The sequence below is a fragment of the Excalfactoria chinensis genome, chromosome 7 (assembly GCF_039878825.1).
Source record: "Excalfactoria chinensis isolate bCotChi1 chromosome 7, bCotChi1.hap2, whole genome shotgun sequence".
Classification (NCBI taxonomy): domain Eukaryota; kingdom Metazoa; phylum Chordata; class Aves; order Galliformes; family Phasianidae; genus Excalfactoria; species Excalfactoria chinensis.
The window spans coordinates 15,828,505-15,850,454 of record NC_092831.1 but is presented as its reverse complement, the minus strand read 5'-3'; the positions used below and the strand labels follow the sequence as shown (position 1 = coordinate 15,850,454).

Genomic DNA, 21,950 nt, shown 5'->3' with positions numbered 1-21,950 from the left:
TGATAAATGCAGCTTTTAAAATTTCATTACTTAAAATATTTTTGTGTGCACACATATGCATGTTTAAGTATATTTGTTACTGTGCTTATTTTTCTCTGTTATGATTCCGTACTTTATGAAAGAAATTGATTTTGATCACATCCTTATATAATTTTTAAATATAACATGTCTGCATTTCAGAATATTGAAATTAACCTCTTTAATATACTGTTAGTAGTGATCTCAATGAAAGCTGATTGGAGTCCACTTATATAGACTTTGGGTTTTTTTCCACTCTTTCTGGCTTGCATCTTAGTGGTGTGTGGTTCCTGCACTCAGGGAATCAAGGTAACACTGTACAGTGCTTTGTAGTTGCCACTGTTTTCTTGTGTTTTTTTTTGTTGAAGTTGTTTGGTTTGCTTTGCTTTGGCTTGTTATTTTGTTTGTTTTAATCTTACTCAATTGGGGGAACAATGTAAAATCTTTTTGGCTGTGTGTACTAGGTTTGCCCTGAGTAATTCGGTGCATCAGCAATAACAGTAAAGTTAAAAATACACATGAACTATGGAAATATGTCACCTCTAAGCCAGTTGTATTAACTTACAAAAAGTTAGTTCAAACTGACTCTAAGTCATTTGTTAGTTTGATTTATTTGGTAAATGTGTAGATATCTTTTGTAAGTCCAAGTCCATTGCTGCATAATGTGCCTAGATCACTGTTAACAGACTCTTCTGCTACTCAGAGGCTTTTAATACACCAGTGATGTGAGGTATGAAATTTCACTGAAATACTGCTATGGTATTAAATGGTACTCATGAGCAATTCACACAGGATGCATCATGTACTTGTTATGGCATGAGTCCAGCAAGTCTCATAGCTCTTACTGATCTAGGATTTATGTTAGTCTGTATGATTACTTTATTGTTTGGGTTGCAAGGGAAGCCTGCAGAAACACACTCTTAGCATTACTGTTGTGTAAAGATTAGGTTATAGTTCAATCTCAATTATGTGATCATAATCTACTTTTCAGATTCAGACACGTGCAGGATGTGAATCTCTGCTAGACTCTTCTAAAACAGTATTTAAAAAAAATATATTGGAAGTTTAGCTTCTCAGCTCTCATTCTCCCAGCCCTGTGGTTCCCTACACTTCCTTTCTTCCTGCCTTCCAGCGCCCCTGTCCCTGTCTCAAATCTTCAGTTCTCTTAATTATTTTATTTTCAGCTGTTATTGGGTTACCGGCATGTTAGGCTCTTGAAGTGTTGTACTGGAGGGTTGTATTGGACTCCTCTCGTATGCTCAGAGATGCGTATAGTGTTGTGTGAGAAGGAAGAGGTGTGCAACTTTGTTCAATCTAATGTTCTGAAGGCTAGGAAACTCAGTTTTAACTGTATTGTATATTTTATTTTTGCTCTTGAGAGCTGAGCATCATTCTCCAAGCAATTTTAAGCTTTTTTCCTTTCTCTGCTAAGACACAGTGACTAAGTTTTCTGTGCATTCTCTCTGATTTTAAAACAAATATTTTCACACTACTGTTAAATTTGCAGTCAGTAATTATTGGCTTTACTTCTCTCTGACTGTGCACTTTGCAAGCCCAAAATAAAGATAATGGAGATGGGAAGAGGAAGCAGCACAGGATGTTGCATTAGGTGGGTAGCTATTGGATTGCACACAGCTGAAAAAGTTCTGAGAGATCTTTATACTCACTGAGAGCTCACAGATCAGTGCCGAATTTTTTGACCAGATTTGCTGTGATGTTTATATCTATGTCTATAGATGTCTCCCTAAATGTATCTCTTCTCTCTATTCAGAAGATTCTCTTTGTTATTTCTGTAGCACTAATTTAATTTCTGGAGAAGAAATACCACAGGGAAGAAAGGAAGGCAGGCAGCAGGCAAGAGAGTCTTGCTTGTAAGGTTAATATGTGTTTGTGAGTGCAAATACATTTATCATGGACATTAGAAATGTAGAGATCTAATTCACTCTCAGTTTCTTATCCTAATATGTAGTGTCTTCATGCTGATTGTGCTGAATTCTAGCTTTAAGTAGTATATTCCAAATAAATAATGTCTTTTTTTTTTTTTTTTTTTTTTTTTCTTCACACTTTCTGTTTTAAATTTGATAGGAAGCACTTATCACAGTTGATATGTTGTTTTTTTTTTCTCAAATAATATATTTTTAACTAAAGCTACAGAGCCTCATTTAGATTCTAAGAATCTTTTAGCACAGGCAGAAAAATGACTTGCTTAAAAAGCATAGGATGTTATCCATATTGGATATTATTATGACTAGATTTATAAATCTAGTATATTATCTATAAACTAGATGTATAATTAATCTAACACAATTAAATGTTTTTTGTTGTTGTTGTTTTGTGCAAATACCTTTGTGCTCCTCCAGAAATGTTTTTAAGACATTAGATTTAAAAGATCATAATGTTTTCAGCACATTGTTTTACAGCCTGTTACAGACTAGTTATTTATTAAAGACAAACATCTGCAGAAGTGCTATGTATGTAGATAAGTAGAAGAGTACTTATACATCTGATGCTGGATGCAAAGTGTAAGAACAATTCTGTGTTTTTCTTTTTCACAGCAGCTGAGAACTTTATAGAACACTGTAGCTCAATGTGAAGCAGGAACTATATTGTCCAGTGATTCTTGAAGGGATTACATTGTTTTTCCTAAATTGAAGAAATATTTATTCAGAAAGAAATCTTAGATTGAATGATTAGAAGAATAAATTGAATACTAAAAGAATGATTAGAAAAGGAGAATCTATTTTAGATTAAATGCTGGATTTCAGCAATTTCCAAGATGCTTTTGGATCTTTATTCCAGCTATTTTTTTCTGGACTGAATTTGTGTCCCTCTGTAATCAACATGCGCACCTCCCACCAGGTATGAGTGGTTACTTAAGTCAAATTGTATTGAGAACTAGCAATGTCTGTCTGCAAGGCTAAGAGTGTGAGAGGAAATTTTCAGTTTTGCGTTTGGGTTCCTCTAGATGAAAGGTCAATGTGCTTGTCTGGAAATCGTACATAAGTGCAATTTAAGTGACATCATAATGGTGTCATTAAATGGACACCTTTTATAAATATCTGGAAACACACAAAGTGTTCATGTATGAAGCAGCTCTTTATAAGGATAGTTTGAAAAATAGTCATTTTAAGATATATAAGCACCAACCATGCCCTTTTTGTCTTTCATACAGTATAATAAGATGAAGAGCAACATCCTGCTTCCTCTTGATAATATTAAAAACTTTGTGAAACTTTTTACAGGTGTTTATTTAGAATCATAGAAACATAGAATCCTCAGGGTTAGAGGGACCTCAGGGGGCCATCCATTCCAACTCCCCTGCAATGAGCAGGGACACCACAGCTATATCAGGCTGCCCAGGGCCTTATCCAGCCTCATCTTGAAAGTCTCCAGGGAAACTTCTTGTCATTGTTTTGTAATTTTGCTATCAGTATTCTGCATCATAACATCATTCTTGCCTCAGAAGCTTGTTTGATGGAGTATACAAATATTGTGTTAGCTATGAATGGATGAATTCCCTAGAATTCAGTCATCTTTCTTAATGTACTTGCAGATTTTAAGATAGCTACTTGTTCTGGAAGTTGACGTGACTGTAGAGATTATTTGTGGATGACAGTGGAGAAAGAGGGTGACAGACTTGCATTTTCACTTTGTGGAAGAGGTCTGGTTTGGTCCAGGAAATGTTCCAGAAAGAGCTACTAACAGGACCTGTTTTAGTGACCCTCTTTTGCAGTAAACAACCTACAAGGCCTAAATTCCATGCCCAGATGCTCACTATCTTGTCTGTGTTCCTGTAGTAGTTTGGGTTAGCTGGCAAACTTGGTGTTATTTAGAGACATAGTCTTCTTTGCTTCATCAAGAGATCTGTTCTGCTGAGAAACCAGCAACATAGGTTGAAAACCCTGGTAGAAACAATAGGTACTTCTTTTTATAGCCTGTATCTCTTCAGAAACACATAGTGCAGCCAGAACGCGGCAGTAACAGATTTTCTTTCTCTTGTGCTGGAACACAGCATTCTATTTATCTCTGACAAGTGAAGGGTATGTTAGACAAACTGCACTATTAAATACAAAAAGCCTCTTTTAAATAATGTTAGCGCTTTGACACAAATAGGGACAAGCTATTCAATCATAAGACTGATAAATTTCTGCCCTTAACTTTGTAGTGCACAGAAAGCAAGAGCCATGAGTATATTTTAGTGGCTATATACTAAAAACCCTTTCTCCTTCAATCTTCATACATGACTTCTTTGGAAAATGTAGTATTTTGTAGATAAATTCTATCATGTTTCTAGTTTGGGGAATAATGCACACTGGTGTACTGAGAACCATTTATATTCTCATTTTCCATTTCTAAGACTTTTTTTAAGAAATGAAATACTGAAGTTCCTTCTTCAAGTCAGATTCTTTGAGTCCTCTAGTATGATTTTCCATCACTTCTTCTGAGTAATAAAATCACAAAATGGCTTACAGTGGAAGAGATCTTTAAGGTCATCTAGTTTCAACCCCCATATTGTGGGTACATTTGCCTTCCTCTAAATCAGGTGCTAGATCAGGTTGCCCAGGATCCCATCCAACCTGGTCTTGAACACCTCCAGGAGTGTAGCATCTAAAACTTCTCCCGGCAGTCTGTTCCAGCACCTCACCACACTCTAATTTCCTCTATCACGCTGCTAGCTAATGTAATGCTTTTCATCCATGAGGTCCTTTTCCACAGGGCTCCTTTTAGTGAGTTCTTCTCCCAGTCCATACATATATTTGGGATTGCTATAGCTCAAGTGCAGCACCTTGCACTTGGCCTTGTTGAACCTAATTAGGTTCATGTGAGCCTACTTCTCAAGCTTGTCAGGTCCCTTTGGATGGTGTCTCTTCCTCCTGTGGTATCAACTTCACCACTATTTGCTGAGGGTGCACTTGATCCCATGATTTATATTACTTTTAAAAATGTTGAGTGGCACCTGTCTGAAGATGGATCCTGGGGGCATCTTATTGCTGACCTTCACGTAGATATAGAGCCATTGGCCACAGCACTAGCTGTGACCACTGAACCAGTTGTTTATCTGTCAAATAGTCCACACTTCATCTAACTGTTCTTGTAGTATTTCAGTTCGTCTAACTGGGTGTTTGTCCATCAGCATATGATACTTGTATTCTAAGATTTGTTATTGTAAAGTAAGAGCAAAATACAAACCTGTGAGTTATTATAATACATATAAAGTTAAAACTTAGGAGGCAGTGTGGAAGGAAAGGACTGAAGATGTTAAATAGCACAAGTTTACTAATAGGACTCATAAGCTTTTCATCTCCACTTGTCTTACCTATTTCATTAGCACTAAATTAAGTTTTAATGAAGAAAAATATACTTGAAAGTACACTCTTATTAACCTCTATGCAATAATCAAGTCCAGTATGAATATTGTTCTTTAAGTTGACCCATATTGCTTTTCAGCATTTTTGATGAAGAACTTGATTTCCAGGGAAAAAAATATGAAAATCATAGCCAGTAGCAAGATGAGTTTTGTGCCTTGCTAGTTAGTTCAGCAGTTGTCTATGCATTTTGTGAGAAATTTTGGTAGCTCCCAAGGAAGATAACAAGGGATAGGACACGTATATTTGGCCTAAATTACTTAATCTTTGTGTTGTGAACTGTGTTGTCTGGGTATAACTCAACCGTATAAGGGAGCATGGGGATTTTGTAACACTCAGATGTAGTGTTGCGTAAGTATAGGGGACCAGAGCTTGCTTACAAATGTATGTGTGTTCTAAGGATAGATTATGTCATATTCTCCACTGAATTTTGAAATTCCTTTCCCTTGCTTAGAGAATTCTGCTCAAGTTTCACTGCATTGTCTTCATCATTTACTAATGCAGGTCACTCCAAAAGTAATGCCTCCCATTTATTTCCATGAAAACTGAACCAGAAAGTGCTCAATAACACTGTTTAATAGAGTAACTTTTCAGCTACAAAGCACTCTTTTTCAGCACAGTCATCACCATTTAATATATATTTTCATCAGTGACAAGCAAGAGCCTGCATGCCACAGTTATAAAAATCTGCGCCTGTAGAGGTGACCCTCAGTTGCCACTGAAGTGTACCGCTCACCAGTTCACTGCACTCACATCCACTGTTTGATCTCTGTAAACATTCAGCAAGCATTGATGAATGTCAGTGGGTACCATTTATTCTGCATGGAACAATTCAGTGATGCACCTTTGTTTCATAGGCACTTCTGTGTCAGACACCATTTTGTCAGACTGCCCCTCTGCTGCCATCTGTCTCATGGCAACTAAGTGTAATGGAATATTGGTGGGGAAGGGCAACCTCTACTGCCATACCACCAATATTTACCTCTCAGAGCGTGGGCCAACATAATAAAACAGCAGACATTACTTTTGGAGTGGCCCTCCTATATATTTTTAGTGGATGAGATGTAAAACTCCATAATCAAGATCTGCATATCTATGTACTGGGTTTAAAATAGCCAGGGATTCATATGTGCCACTCACTGAGGTTGAAAAGTGATCTACATTTTATTAGCTGATTGTAAATAAGTGATACATAGAGGACAGGAGCAAGGAAACTTTTGCCTTTCTCATGGCTAGGAGTATTTTCATACGCTTCCATGTTAGATGTTAAAGTACACATTTAGCATTGCTCAATAATGTAATGCTATTCCATGGAATTTTACTACTTTATTATTATTATTGTCCATGTTGTTTAAATTCCCACACAAATTCCTAGTTTTTCATATGCACTTTACAAGTTGCACTTGGAATCCTGCTTTTCTTTGGGGTACCCATACTGGTGAAAACCTCATAATTTGAGACTTTTATTTAAATAAATTGTCCTATACGTCTTGCCCACTTTCCATGTAAATTTGTACATTTTTTAAAGGGCTTTATTACATTTTTTTAGTAGATTCCTTGGGATTTGCTACTCTTGATTCATTTTGGTGATGGCTGATTATGGTTTCACTTTCAGTGTTTAATCTGTATGTAATTTATTACTGTAGTTACTATTTAAAGTGTGATAAACTTTACAATGTAATTTTTGGTATTTAATGATCTATTTATAGTAACTCAGCAAAGCACCGTCCAACTGTAGTTGCTTTAAGAGTATCACTTTTTTTTTCTAAAAATAGCTGTACTTTGAGTTAATTGTCCGAAGTATGGAAGCTGCTTTCTCTAGACCTTCCCCTTTGATCAGTTTTATATAGAAATCTCAAATATTTTGTAGCTTTTATTGCTGTTTATAACTGCTTTTAGTCCTGAAGAAGTGCATGTATAAACTTCAGGATTAAATAATGATATTATTATTTTAACTTTATTGTTGTCTTTCAAACCTTGTTTCTCTTCAGTTTTACTGACGTTGTCTTTGAGATGACTGCAAGTCAGCATTGCACTCATTCTGCTATTTTTCTAACATTATAATGTAGTTGTCATAACCTTTGTTTGAAAGAACTTTGCTGGTATATTTCTGTACGTAGCTTATTATAATTAGGAGATCTGCATAATTGAACCTCATTTTTTATATAATACCACATATTTACACATCTAAAGCAGTAGTCATGAGGAAGTATAAGAGCCTTACAAATCTTAATGAGTTCAATCTGTTACTCTGCTGTACAAAAACAGATTTAATTTCCCATGCCCAATACACTACAAGGAAAGTGAAGGACTAATGATGACTTACCGAAACTCAGATGAAAAATGAATATTTTAAAGCTTAGTATCGCCTACAGGAAATCTCAAATGTTTTTGTTACTTTACCACAGTAGTACTTTAAAAGTTATGTGTTTGGTGGTGGTGTCTTAATTAAGTAATTAGTACCTCTAACAAGATATTCCACAGAGCAGTTATTCAATAAATCTCAGAAAAAAATTCATGTGTTTTATGTCGTGACAGGAAAAGCTGGAAGTTTTTTTCGTAAACGTTTTTAAATGGCAGATGTAGATTTCTGCAAACTGTAGAAATCCTTTCAGCCTAGAAATTCTCCTTTTGGATGAATGCTGGAGCTGACCTTTTAATTGCATGCTGGGATATCTGAGAGGAAAGTCTTGCATTCCTGTAGTTAACTTTACCAAAAGCTTTTTTTTTTTTTTTTTTTTTTCCCCCCTTTTTTGTATTTTTCTGTCTAGCCAGTTATGAGTTAATCTGTCCTTTAATATGAATTCAAAATTTCCTGGTTCTCTTAAAAGGAGGGTCTCTAAAATCCTATTGCTAGAAGTCATAAAATAGTGTAAGATGCTAGAAATTTCCTAACCTTCCTTTGTAGTTCAAATGAACTTCAAATTTTCTTGCCCTCTGCCAAGATAAATAAATGGGAGAAATAAACCAAACCAAACAAAAATATTATCTAGCAGGGGGCAAGGTTAGAAGTTGGAGAACAAGTGCTTCAGGCAGATAGCCTGACAGAAGTTAGCAGGAACTCTGGAGAAATCCAGCGCCCTGGATGATAAGACTCTTTGGGGCCTGATTTTGCATACTGTAACTGCATTTGATATAAATTAGACTGATTTTTTTTTTTTTTTAATATAAGTATAAAATGTACAATTACTTATTTATGGGGGTAGAATATTGTAAAAATTACAAGCTCAAATTAGATACTAGTGTATTTATTAATAAAAGTGGCTTGATATTTGACCATCTTAGTCTTAATGGCTGTCCAGGAGTAATCAATCAGAATCCTATAACTTCCAGGTCATCTGATGAAGGCACCCAAATGCAGACTCCGTGTGTTCTAAACTTCTTTTTTCTGTTGGATTTACCTGGCCTTTTTCACACTTCAGGACGCAGAGTTTGAAATTTGAAACTGCTCAATATAGGATATGGTCTTTCCATATGTTTATGTCATTTCTGCAGATTGGAACTTCCAGAACAGATGGCTTGAAAATTCTGAAGAATCAGACTTGGATGCTCTGTCTTAAAAGTCTATGAAACACATTATTTAATTATTGTAGTGGGGAGGTTGGTTCAATGTGGAAGAAAGCTTGAGAGACTTGAGTCCAGCCTTTATTTGCTCATTACACACTGCTCATTACACACTGATTGCTTTATATGCCCTTTTACTTACACCTTTCTTTTAATCAGTTTCTGATTTTTTTCTTCTTCCTCTGATTTTTGTACTATAACTGTCTTCTTTCCCTTTTCTTTGTTAAATCATGAGTTCAATTTTGAAACGCTTATTCTACATTCTGAGTTAAGATGATGAGTAACATAGAATAATATATTCTGTTTTGAAGCAAAATTTCTTAGCAATAGAATATTTGGAGAAATTAAAGGTACTTCTGGGAATCTGGCTGACTTTTAAAAGGTCTGTAGGCAGTGAAAATTATTGATGCTTGTCCTGCTCAGATTTATGCTTTCTTCTTTTAAGGAGATGTTGGGGTTGCTGGTTTCTTACTGCTAGTGACTTAAATGGAGAGTATTTAGATTATTTTTATTTATTTATTTTTCTTTTCTGGCCTTGGGAAGGGCTGAAATCACCATTGTTTATAAATTAGATGGGAAAGACTGTACGAACATGACTGAGGCAGCCTTTTTTTTCATTGCAATCTTCTAATAGTTATAGACGAGAGAGATTACACAGCTGGTTTTAGGAGTAAGCCTTAAAATGTATGGTGATGAAAATGGTAATATTAGCTTGCTCTCAAGTACAAGCTCTTTTCATGTGTGCTACTTTCTGGGAAAATTTCTAGGGAAAAAAAGAAAGAGAGGATGACTGGCTAAGCTAAGGTGTAATGGTAACTGTTAATAAAAATAAAAAAGTAGCCACTCAAGCATTCTTATCTTTATAGAAGATTAACACAATTGAATCTCTAGCATAGTCTTTTAAGTCTGGAATCATCTTCTTGGAAGAGAAGTATTTGTTGCAACACATTTGCAAGGAAAAATTGGAAGTTGATTTGATCCTTTTTCATGTGTTTCACTCCCTTTGGAACAAGTACATTCCCAGCAAATCTCACACTTGACACAGTTGAAAATGTGGACTGAGCAACTTTCTCTAATAGAAATCCCTCAAAGGTTACTCTAAATGATGAGATTTACACCATCCCATTCAATTCATTAAACTAAAACTGTAAAAAAAAAAAGTTCAGAAGGGTCTTTTAGGTAACTGCCTGTCTGTTGTCTCCTGCCATATTTGAATCCTTTGCTAAGAAGGGAAAAAATTGCAAAGCATGTATTTTACAATGTAGCACATGTCATAGCTGTGAGCTGGGGTGAGCAGTTGTCCAATACTTACACAGGATTTATGTCGCTATGCTGAGAAACTTCAGTGAGAAAACTCTCAGAGAATACAAACTCTTCTATTTTGTTGTTATTTTGTTTTGTTTTAGCTGTGCTGCTGTAGTCCAAGGCCACCTCCAAGGCTTTCCTTTCCCCTAGCTGAATGGCTGCAGGCACCTCATTATCATGACTTGTGTTGCTGTCTTCAGCATTTTAAAAAGGCTTTTTCTATTTCTCCAGCAATAAGAATCTAGCCATCTGCACTGCTACTCTTAACCCTTTTAGAAAGAGTTTCTCTAGAAATCATCCATCAAGGGCCTCGGCATGGGCTGTACGTGCTCTTGCTGTAAAGCAAGCCCAACACCTAACTTGATGAGTACTTGCAGAAAACTGTAGTTTCTGGTGCGTACTGACAGTTTCCATAGCCAGTGTACCAATGTGGTTTCTCATCATGTGGTTTCATAAATGAAAGCATGTGGAGATACATCTAGAAAGTCACTACAATCTTATTTTCCCCTTCTATAGTGTCTCTTTCTGGCGCTTTAGACTATACATTTCTTTAGATTCATCCTGGCAGAGATTTATCAGAAGACTAATGAAGCTGTCCATGCACTTTAGTACTTTCCAGAGTAGGACATGCTTTAGTCTGGAAGGCTGTTTTGTCTACTCAACTGTGCAGCTCGCCACCCCATTCACAGTGTACTCAGCCATGCTTTTGAATTCTCGTAAATACTGCAGGAATTTATATACTTCATGCTGATTTATCCTTGACTGCAAACCACAGTTTCTGTGTGTCTGGCATAGAGTTGTTTAAGTTGTTGTGGATGGGTTACAACCATGCTGCCAGCAGGCTGCATTGTTACCAGTCCAACTTTCTTACTGCAATTTAATAGCCAAAATGACAAAGATATGTCATGAAAGATTGTCTTGTTACCTCCTCCCTCGACACGCATTTGTAGCAGAATAAAGAAACTTCTAATCTACTGAGATAAAAAGAAAAACAACAAAAATTGTCTGCTATGTACTATGTTTTTTTTGCATGTACATCTTTCAGAACATTTTGTTTTCCTCTTCTCCATGTGGAGGTTGTTTCCCACATTGATGTTTTTGGTTCTGTACCTGTGTATATGTGCAGTTTTCTTCCCTTTTTTAGTGCAGCTCAGAACACAGTTGGCCTTCCAGGCTGCAAGCAAACACTGCTGGCTCATGTCCAGCTCCTTGTCCACCAGGAGTCCCAAGTCCTTCTCCACAGGGCTGCTGTCAAGGAGTTCTTCACGCACTCTGTATAAACACCTGGGATTACCCTGGCCCAAGAGCAATGCCTTGCATGTGGTCTTGTTGAACCTCATTAGGTTCACATGGGCCCACTTCTCCAGCCTGTCCAGGTCCCTCTGGATGGCTTTGCTTACTTCCAATGTATTGAGTGCACTGCTCAGCTTGGTGCCATCTGCAAACTTGCTGAGGGTGCACTCGAAGCCATCATCTATGTCATTGATAAATGATTATTGATTATTTACCAGTCCATTACAACTGTTTTAAAGTGGATGGACCAATCTATTCTGTAGATTCTGGACTGAAGATTAAATTTATGGATATTTCAGCTTTTTTTTTAATTTTTTGCAGGTAATTAAAGTATACAGTGAAGACGACAGTAGCAAAGCTTTGGAAATCCCATGTGATATAACAGCCAGGGATGTATGTCAGCTGTTGATATTGAAGAACCACTATATTGATGACCACAACTGGACACTGTTTGAAGAACTTACTCATACGGGTATAGGTAAGATGTTCTGTACAACAGTTTGACAGTAAAGTTGTGGGTTGTTGTTGTTTTTTAATTACACAGAGGTGTAATTGTAATAAGCTTGGAGAGAAAAAGATGAAAGAATGTGTGTGAATCTGTTCTTGAGGAGGGGATGTTGTTTCTGTTTCCCTTATTTTCTGATAGCATTCCAGTAAGGTGAATTTTGTGACGGTGAACTTGTCTCACACTGCTTCATCTGCATCTGTAAGAGAGATTTGGAAGGCACAGACCATTAAGGCTCTCTTTGCAAATTCTTCCTTGCTCTTCCTTGCTTTTCTTTGGCAATTCTCCCCCTTTCACTGGTATTTCCTGCTTATCTCTAGCAAGAGGTGGGATATTTTTACTGCAAATAAAATATTTCTTTTTCCCAGCATGTCTGAGTGAAATCTGACATCAAGGACAGAGAATGGTCACTCTGTGCTATCCTTTTTGGACAGTAGGGCTCAAGTCTTCACAAACAACACCAGAGAAAGCTATCTATTTTTCATTGTAACCAGTTTCTCCAGATTTATCGTGACTTTTGAAATGGTCCAGGGAAAAAACAAAACAAAACCACTCTTCTGAACTTACAGTTGCAGACCAGAGAGCTGTGCTGAGGTGATTTTATGCTTAGTATTCTAAGTTGCTAGAAATGAAACTCTTTGAATTCCTTCCACTTTCCTAGTGAGGAAAATAAAAAAACAGCCCACCTCTCTGTGTATTGTGCAGACGTACAATTGAAAGATCTAATATGTGGTTTCAGATTATGACTCTAATTTTAACTTCTGGTTTGTGTTACGTCTTGTAACATATAGAATAATTTTGCAGTATAAAGCACATTAAGGCAAGTTAAATACAGAGAAAATTGGAATGTTTGCAGAGGTCTGAACAATAGAGGGCACAGGAAAGCCTGCACTCAGCAAAAGATGAATTCAGAAGCCTGCTACAAAATGTATAATTAAATTGGTACTCTAATCAGATGGCTTCCTTTCACCGTACTACTGTTTGGGATTCTGATGTGTTTGGTTTTTGATTGGAAATTACAACAGAAAAATCTAGCAAGATTCATGCCATAAAAATGGATACTTTCAGTCTCCTATCACTCAACATTTTCATATTAGTTTTAAGCTCTGCTGCAGTGCCAGAGTTACCAGAACTTTTTCTACAACCTCATAGGCAGACTCAGCCAATACTGGTGTGAAGTGTGATCTATGGGGGGGCGTTCTGCATTTCAGAATATGTAGAGAACTCCTTGGATGCCTCAATTCTCTGAAGAGAGCAGCAATACCTGGTAACTGCAGTGCTGCCCGTTCAGAATAAAAATAAACAAACATTAAAAATATGTTCTGAACGTGTTATTAAACTCTCACCGTGTATGTATCTCACTGAGTCTGCAGGAGCCTGAACTCATGCATTTATGTAAAATAAACTTGACTGTGAGTCTCAAACTGTATTATGTTTAACAGTCATATTTAAAGATGAACTACAGAAGCTGGAAGTGTTTTTTTGCCCTTTTCTGCTGCTTTATCCTATGAAGACAGCCACAAATGATTTTTTATTTTTTTTTTTTCTTTTTCTTCATGCTTTGTAACATTTCAAAGATATTTATAACCTTTTGCACAGAATGTATCAGTTGCGAGATGCTTCCAGCTCAGAGTAAGGTCAGAGTTAAATCTGAGTCGAGACTGTAAATGACTGACTGCTGCAGAAGAGGAAGTATAAAAATGGCTTTAGACAGCACTACTGTATAAATACTAGAAGCTTTTTCTGTAATTTATAGTGCGACTGCAGTTTGAGTAATGTGTAGTAACTATTGAAGAATGCATTGCAGACAAGTATGGCAGAGTAACAGGGGCGTTGTTTCTCCAGGTTTGGTTATTTGCAGAGTACTCTGTCACTTGGCACCTTTGCTTCAATCTGAACGATTTACTGGGAGATTTCAGCATCAAATCATTAGTGAAATTGTTTTTCCCACGATTGTGGAGCTCTTGTGGTAGCTGGCAAGCAGGTGTGCAGACCTGCATTCAGCAGGTGGTCCGGCTGCTTTGGGCTTGATCTTAGAAAGAAGCGAAGTGCTCATTTCTGAAGCAATTTAATTTCCTAGATGGCGACAATGGGAATTCAGCACTGCTTGCCAAGGAGAGAAACAACCGTAGGCACCTTTCCTTTTTATAATACTGAATAATACTGGAATTATATTCATGACACTGATTTTTTCTGGAAAGGTTTTGCATGTTGATTTTGATTTCCATTGAGCATATTCTTAAGCAATGGATGAATAGCTTGAACAAAGATTTATCAAATGCTGGCTTAGTTTTGAATTGTCTGCTATTTGTCTGCTGGTAAGTTTTATCCATAGAAATGTGGACGGTCCTTTTCTGCTCCCAAGTTAAATGTATGTGTTTGAGTTTGGAAAGGAGAAATACCGTGAGAGAGTGCATCAGTACAAAGAGCTTAATAATTAATTTATTGATTGGCAAATATTTTCTTTAATATCTAACAGCTGCCTGAATGCTATTGAATTAGATAGGATTGCGATAGGATCTCAGTGCGCTGAGCGCAGCGTTCTGCTTTTAATCAAGATAGACATTAATTACATCACTGAAGCGTATCCTCATCTGTGCACAGAGATATCTGCATGTGAAGGTTAGAAAAGAAGAAAGTGAGGCCCAGCAGAGAAAAACCTTCCCCCCCCCCCCCCCCCCCCCCCCCACCGCGTAACCGGCCTCGGGGCGTTGCGGCGCCGCTCGCCGCTGCCGCGCCCCTTCTGGCCGCCGGGTGGCGCCCGCGCTCCGCGTACCGCCGCTCCGATGTGGGCGGCATCCGGAGCTGGCGTCCGGAGCTGGCATCCGTTACTGTAGCGCTGCACATGGCGTGATTCGGGCGCGGTGCTCCGGGAGATGGCCTTGTAGTCCAGGAGACTGAATTCAATGGTGCTGTACTCCTCCATCTCGCCTGGGACTGCTGGGGATGGCTGGGGAGTGCCTTGGATGATCTGTGTCCTTACCTGGGGGATCCGAATCACGCCTCCATTGCTATTCCTGTGCAGGGCAGGCAGTGAAAAAAGAGAGTTCCGTTTCCATAGCCGTTTCCTTCTGCAGAGGGAATACTCCTTACCCTGATTTTTTTCGTTTTTCTTTGTTTGTTTTCCTTGTTTTCCTTTTCCGGTGAGAGTATTGTGAAAGCGAGCAGTTCTCCTGTTGCTTTTTCAACAGATTTGTCTTCTGAGCTTCCCCTGGGTACCCCAGAGTCCCTTGGCCAGGCACCTGAACTGCCTGTCACTTCTGCTCTCCCATTTGTGTTAGCTGTCTGCGTTCACATAGGCAGCTTGTGAGAAGGCTTTTGGTTTCCCTAGATGGGAAAACGCTCAAAGCATTACCTATGCAATAGTATGGGGCAAAAGCATTTCCTGCTTTATTTTGCTTATCTCACTACCTCCTTGCTCCAGCTGGGTAGCTAGGGAGGAAACTACTTGGAATTTGTTCTGTTGCGCAGTACTGAATCTTCTTCCGTGTGCTTTATTTACTTAACATGGTTTAGAAGGATCTTTGTTTAAGACTGTGGCAGGTGGTTGTGGTGTTGCAGACAGTGGAGATGAAGAGCTAGCTGAGAGACAAGGAGGAACCCTCCAGTCAGCTGGAAGAGAAAAAAATGATCTAACTAAACCAAAGTGCAGCTTCCTCATGGCAACGTGTATTGATTTGACTGCAGGAATGTGTTCTGGGGTGCACTACCTCAGCATTTCACTTGCTTTAACAAAATGACTTGAATAAATTGTAAAATATTCGGTGATGTTATGCCTTCAAAGTAAAAACGACAGCATCTTTACCCACCCATTGGGGTGATGCAGAACGTCTTGTTTTTGTACCAAGAAGCAACTCTTGAGGAAATGGTATTTTCTTAAATGTCACAATGCCAAGCATTCAGCAGTTTTAAATGTCATCCTAGACGAGAGCTTTCTCTGAAAAGGAAAAAAAATGTTCCTTTTATGTAAGGTCTTCAATTCTTTAGTGTCTCTCCCCCTTGCAATTGAAGAATGTGTTTTGGAGTAGAACCGCCTGTCCAACCTTTTAAAATACTCTTCTTTATTTCAGTGTTATTGGGGGTAATTTTTGTGTTTTCTGGGTTGCTGCATGATTTGTCCATTTGCTTCATTTGATCTTCTTACAAATGCAAGTTTTGTATAGGATCTTTAAACTCCATCTTTATGGGCTTAAAGAATGAGTTAAATGCAATAGAAGTTTAACTTTTCCCTACTTGCTATGTAGATCATAAGTGTACTTTGTCTTCTGCTAGTGGCAAGCTTGATATTTTTGTACTGAGGCAAAATTTGCCTTCATGAGCATATTGTCTCTAAACTTGCTATCTGGAAACCTCCTGAAGAAGCTTATAGATTTGCAGGCTACAGCAGGCTGTTGCTTACCAGGCTTCACAGTGCGGAAACATGAAGCAGTGACTGATGAAGAAGGAGACTAGATAAGGCAGTAAAAGGATGCTGTAGTTCACAGAGGCTCTGTTGTGTTTTTTTCTTTTACTTTCTGATATTTCAAATTTGAGGTTTGAATCTGTTGTTCTTTTAGAAGGTTTTGTGTGCCACACTTCATGAAAGTCAAACTCTTTGTTTAGCAAGGACCACCTGCAAAAACTGCTTTTATTATGATGTTAATTTCATGTTATGCCTAATTAAGTGTAAAAACAAACAAAAACCCAAACAGCACTGGTTCACCTCCTACCCTGACTTTCCTGTTACAATTCTTACAAAGTTTTGAGCAACAGAGCATCAGAATTCACTTGAAGTGCATCATAGATCTGATAATGAGATGAAGTCTGGGAAATGTGATCAGAAAATTGCGTGAGTTGCATGATTTTTATAATACATTTTAATTGCCTTTTCCCTTTGAAAGTATGATCAGAATTGGATGTCAAAACTCCATAATTGGCAGGAAGAAAGATGTTTTGTTCTTAATCCTACACTGTGATCAGTCTCACTGCGTTACTCAGAGTATGCAGCCCTTAAACTTGCACAGCACATCTACAGAAAGGTTCTTAGATTGTGTCTTACCTTAAATGTGTATGATACTGCTTTACAAGAGAAAAATTCCATCAAGAGTATGTGCTGCAGGAGAAGTCTAAAATCAGTGAGAATACTGATTCTGCCCTCCTGTGCTCCTCCAATGTGCTCATAAAGTGCAAACAACTGAATTGTCTTTTCTTCCATTCCCTTTTACCTGCTGCTAAACCAAACCATACATTTTAGGATTCACTTAGTTGCCTTTAGATTTATGTTTTGTTTTCATTTTAGATTTTTTTTTGGCTTTCACCCTTTGTTTCTTGAATACTAGAGCTACACCTGCTAAAGTTCTCAGTATCCCTGGTTTGTGCAAAAGCATTAAAGTGCCCTGTGTGCATCTGCAGTTTCAGAAATGCTTTAGAACATTGCATGGACCAAGGAAGAAGGGATATGTTCCATGGTGTGGACAGTTTACAATTTATGAATGATACATTAGAGACAAAGGTGTCAGAAAACATTCCTGATGTCCCAGGCAGGGTGGACCGAGATGAACTGTTGAGGTGATCTGCTTCCTGCTGCCCTGGACAGAACATGATTCTTTTTTTCAGCCTTGATTCTGTTGCGTGGAACACGTGGATTGGTTAGTGTGATGTACTGACCCTGAACAACAAACAAATGCAAACAAACAAAACAGCCACAACATGAACTACATCAGACATTGAAGCTGGGCCCAATTCAGTAGGAGTGGAACAATAACTTGGTGTAACGTGGACCTAATTAATGGATTGCATTCAGATTACTGGTTTAAAGTTTTGTGATATGCATTATTTTGATTATCTGACCTCTCTGTTTTCATGGTTTGCTGTTGTGTTTTTAGGTGCAGATTATGTGCTAGATTAATATCATTTTGATTTATTTATTTATTTATTTATTTTAATAGGAAGAGCTATAGAAGACCATGAAGTGGTGATGGAAGTCCAGTCAAACTGGGGAATGGAAGAGGAAAACAAATTTTATTTTAGGAAAAATTATGTCAAATATGAGTTTTTTAAAAATCCAGTGGTAAGTCATAACATCTGATATGTGAAGTGGTGTACTTGCTGTTGCTGCAAAATAGCATTTTCGGTTAGCACAGGTAGGCTGTAAGGCTGTTAGTGTAATGTGAATCTAAAGGAATCATTTGGAAGGTATATAAAGAGTGTAAGACTATATTGCAGTGTATGTAGCTGTTGGCGAATAACTTTTTTTTGGGGGGGGGGAGGTGCAAAGTGAGAGACACAGACTTCCTTGAAATTTGCACGCTGTGGACTTTTTAACCTCTCCTTATTAGTGTAGTCACATTTCAGCTCTTATTATAATTCCAAGTAGACAATTCAAAACAAAACCCCCAAAAACATGAAAGGACTTGTTCTCTCTTAACAGGAGTTATAAAATATTTTGCTAAGATTCTAGTGTAATAAAAATAATAGAAAACTGTGCTTTCAGTATGTTGGTGTGTATCACCCTTACTTTGTAGCATGCTGAAACCCCTGGTGAGTCTTACTTGTCAACAGCAGTAGAAATTACTAGTAGAAAAACACTGGGGGCCAGGTATTGCAATGTGACTTGCACTGCTGTATGAAACCCTTTTGTTTTTGCTAATATTTCTAAGTTACTCAGCAGATAATACATAGATAGTCACAACATAGTCACAAATTTAGGAAGAAGGATACTAAAGTAAGATTTTTTTTGTTTTGGTTTGGTTTGGTTGTTGTTTTTTTTTGTTTGTTTGTTTCTTTTTACATCCAAAAGAGAAACAAAGTTTAATATTTATTTTTTACAGAACTTTGATACAAATTATTGTCATTGCAGAGCTTTTTTCCTGATCATATGATATCTTTTTCAAGTGAGACCAATGCAGCTGTTAAACACTCTGGGATTTTACAGGTACGTAACCTTTAGAGGAGATGAACCATATATTTTGCAATTCACAGTTGTCTGTTGGGTGAGCGTAGCTCTCTGTCACTGTAAGATCTGTTGGTAGTTTTTGTGTAGCTCAAAACATGGTTAGTGCCTTACATTCCCTATGAAATATGGAGTATCCCTTCTAGACAGTTACTATATGACTGTAGTTGGAAACTGGCACATTCTTACAGAAACAAATGTCACAGAAATGACTAAAATGCAGTAAAGAAAAAAATGGCCAGCACCTGTGTTGAATTTTTCAGGTAAAAGGTTTCTTGAAACATTGTAGTGGTGGAATAATTATGACATACAGCAGCACAACAGTAGAATGCTGAGAAATTGGTGATGTGATACAAATGGATATAAAAAAGAGTTAAATGTTTGAACTTAATGAGTAGAAAATTTAGACTGACTAGTATGATTTGTTAGCTTGAAGGCTACTGTAACCTTACAAAAAAAAAAATGGTAGGTCACTCAGTGTTAGTCATCTTTTAAGTGGACACAAGATTTTAATTTACAGTGGGAATAATTTCACAGAATGACCATATCAGGGATCATCATCTTACTTCTGAAAGAGGGGAAAAATGAGTAATAAAGGTGGAAACATGCACATCACTCTTGTTTGCTTGTCACTGGGAAATTTAATTAATAGAAGAACTTTCACTGGTCTTAAGACAACAACCCTGTGTGTGAGTTTTGGGGATAAAGAATGATTGGAAAGGCATCACAAGAAGATATATTTTAAGGTAGAACTAAAATTAACATGGAAATAAAAAAATACTGTTATGCATCTATACAATACATTCTACCAGTAAATGAAAAACATTAAAGAACTAAATTTCAAGGCATTCATCTGTACTAAATAGTTATATCCTTACAAATATATTTTCTAATATGTATCTATTTGCTAGTATTCTCTTATTTATATTTTAATACATGCATGTATATATATTTAATATAAATTTTTATATTTATGTATTATATATATTAATACGTAAAAAAGAGGATGCTAGCAAATAGATAACCCCCAAATGTAGTTTTAAAAGTTCTGCATAAAATGTAATTGATGCATACCGTGTTATATAAATCATTTATACGAACTTAAATACAAATTCTGTAACATCAAAAGATGCTGCATATCTGATAAAAATTGACTCAAATTTTATGTAGCAAATAGATCATGTAGTTTAATGCAAGCATTTAATATCGTCATCAAATCTTGTCCCCCTTATTGTGAGAAATTCTTTTTTTTTTGCTTGCAAACAATCTCATATTTGAGTATTTTAAGATGAAACTGTTTGCCATTTATACCCATGCACAGAACCTCTTTCAGCCCTCAGAACAGAACATATGTGGTATGTGGAAAATGTGCAAGGCTTGTGGATCAGATTGAGAATCCTTTTAAATATATATATAGTTCTTTCCAATTTTGTTAAACTTGAAAATTGCTTGTGATCCCTCATCTGTTGCTATTTTATGTTTTATTGCGTGTTTAATTGCATTTGGGGTAACAAAACTTGGTAGACATAAAGACCCACTCAGATTTGTAGCTACCACACTTGTTTCAGCAGAAGCTCTTCAGTCAATAGTTTACAGTGGGTTGCTATTTCCTTGGAAACTTTCATTAAGACAAGTTAATGGTCTTGTGTTATTATTTGTGATGTGCTCGGTCAGGTATCAAGAGAGACATTAATCTTAACAAATCAATGCTTTCAAATGATTAAAAAATCACTTCTGATACTTTTATAGCTTTTTGTGGATTGACCTGTAAGCAAGTAAAATGTTTTTCAAGTATGATTTTCTTGACTTTCACTGAAAGCAAAAGAGGAAGTTTTTTTTGTCTCATGACTTTAAATCAGAACATCTAAATGGCCTTTAAAAAAAAAAAAAAACAGCAGCAAACAAAATGTATACCTGCCTCCTCTCTATTTAGCATGTGCTAAATAAAATCACTGGTTCCAAAATATGCCAAATGTCTATGTGTAACAAGATGGGCTTTTAATCTCGGCTGTAAAGATCCTTAGCCTTAAAAAGTAAGCAAGTTTGTGATTATAATGCTTAGAGCATGACCATTCTGTGTGCATGTGTCTAGTTGAAGTCACTTTGGGTTACTTGGAATACATATTTACTTATTTTTGCAGTAGGATACCTTGAAATAAAATCAATGCAGTATGTAGATTTTAATTAGAGGCCTCAATGACAACGAAATATTCTATTATTTTTATGTATTGAGGGTTTTTTTGTTTTGTTTGAGAATTGGTAACTCTCACGGGTGGGCAACAAATTCATTCATTTGGTTTGATTAGATGTGAAACTTGTTGTGTGTAATTTTAAGTAGGACTTGTGACTTGTTTAAAATGTGGTCTGTTTCTTGGAGCAGCTCTTGGATGTGCATTGGCATATTGGTATCCTTTCATATTCTTATTCAAGACGGCATTCCTAATGAATAGACAGCAAAATATAGATAATGTTGGCAGGACTGAGTTCTTCATTGTTAGATGAAATCTTAACCTCTTCTAATTCTAATTCTAATTTCTTCTTAAATTATTTTATGGGATCAAAATTTTACATTTGTTTTAGGAATAAAATTTCTCCAATTTTTTGTTTTTAAAAATCTTTAATTTTTATTTTTATTTTTTTTATTATTTTTTTTTCCCACTTTGCAGGATGTCAGTTGCATTTAAATGCAGTGATGACACAACTTCCTTGTGGAAAGTTGAAGCTTTTGGGGCATTTATTTTTCTATTGTTTTTCTATTTTTACTTTAAGAATAGACCTATTCATTCCTTCTTGATTGTTGAACAGATATGAAGTTCTGTAGTTCGACTTAAGTTTGGAGTTCAAGACTCATATTGACCAGTTTCATTACTTCTTTCTAATAGCTTTTTGTGTATAATGTGAGTGCATTAGAGAGTTATTGTAGATAGCATCAGTCCAAGCCATCTTCCAGAGAAATGAAAAAAAAAAC

At 36.7% G+C, this 21,950-nt stretch overlaps 1 protein-coding gene across 2 annotated transcripts in view; it reads left to right on the top strand.

Annotated features, from left to right (window-relative positions):
• GRB14 (growth factor receptor bound protein 14) overlaps nt 1–21,950 on the top strand; it is a 57,894-nt gene that overhangs the window by 21,139 nt on the left and 14,805 nt on the right. For both annotated transcript variants that reach the window (XM_072341936.1, XM_072341935.1), the window contains exons 3-5: nt 11,868–12,024; nt 17,979–18,100; nt 18,890–18,964. In XM_072341936.1, coding sequence (XP_072198037.1) covers nt 11,868–12,024; nt 17,979–18,100; nt 18,890–18,964 — 354 coding nt within the window. The remainder of the gene's footprint in view (nt 1–11,867; nt 12,025–17,978; nt 18,101–18,889; nt 18,965–21,950) is intronic.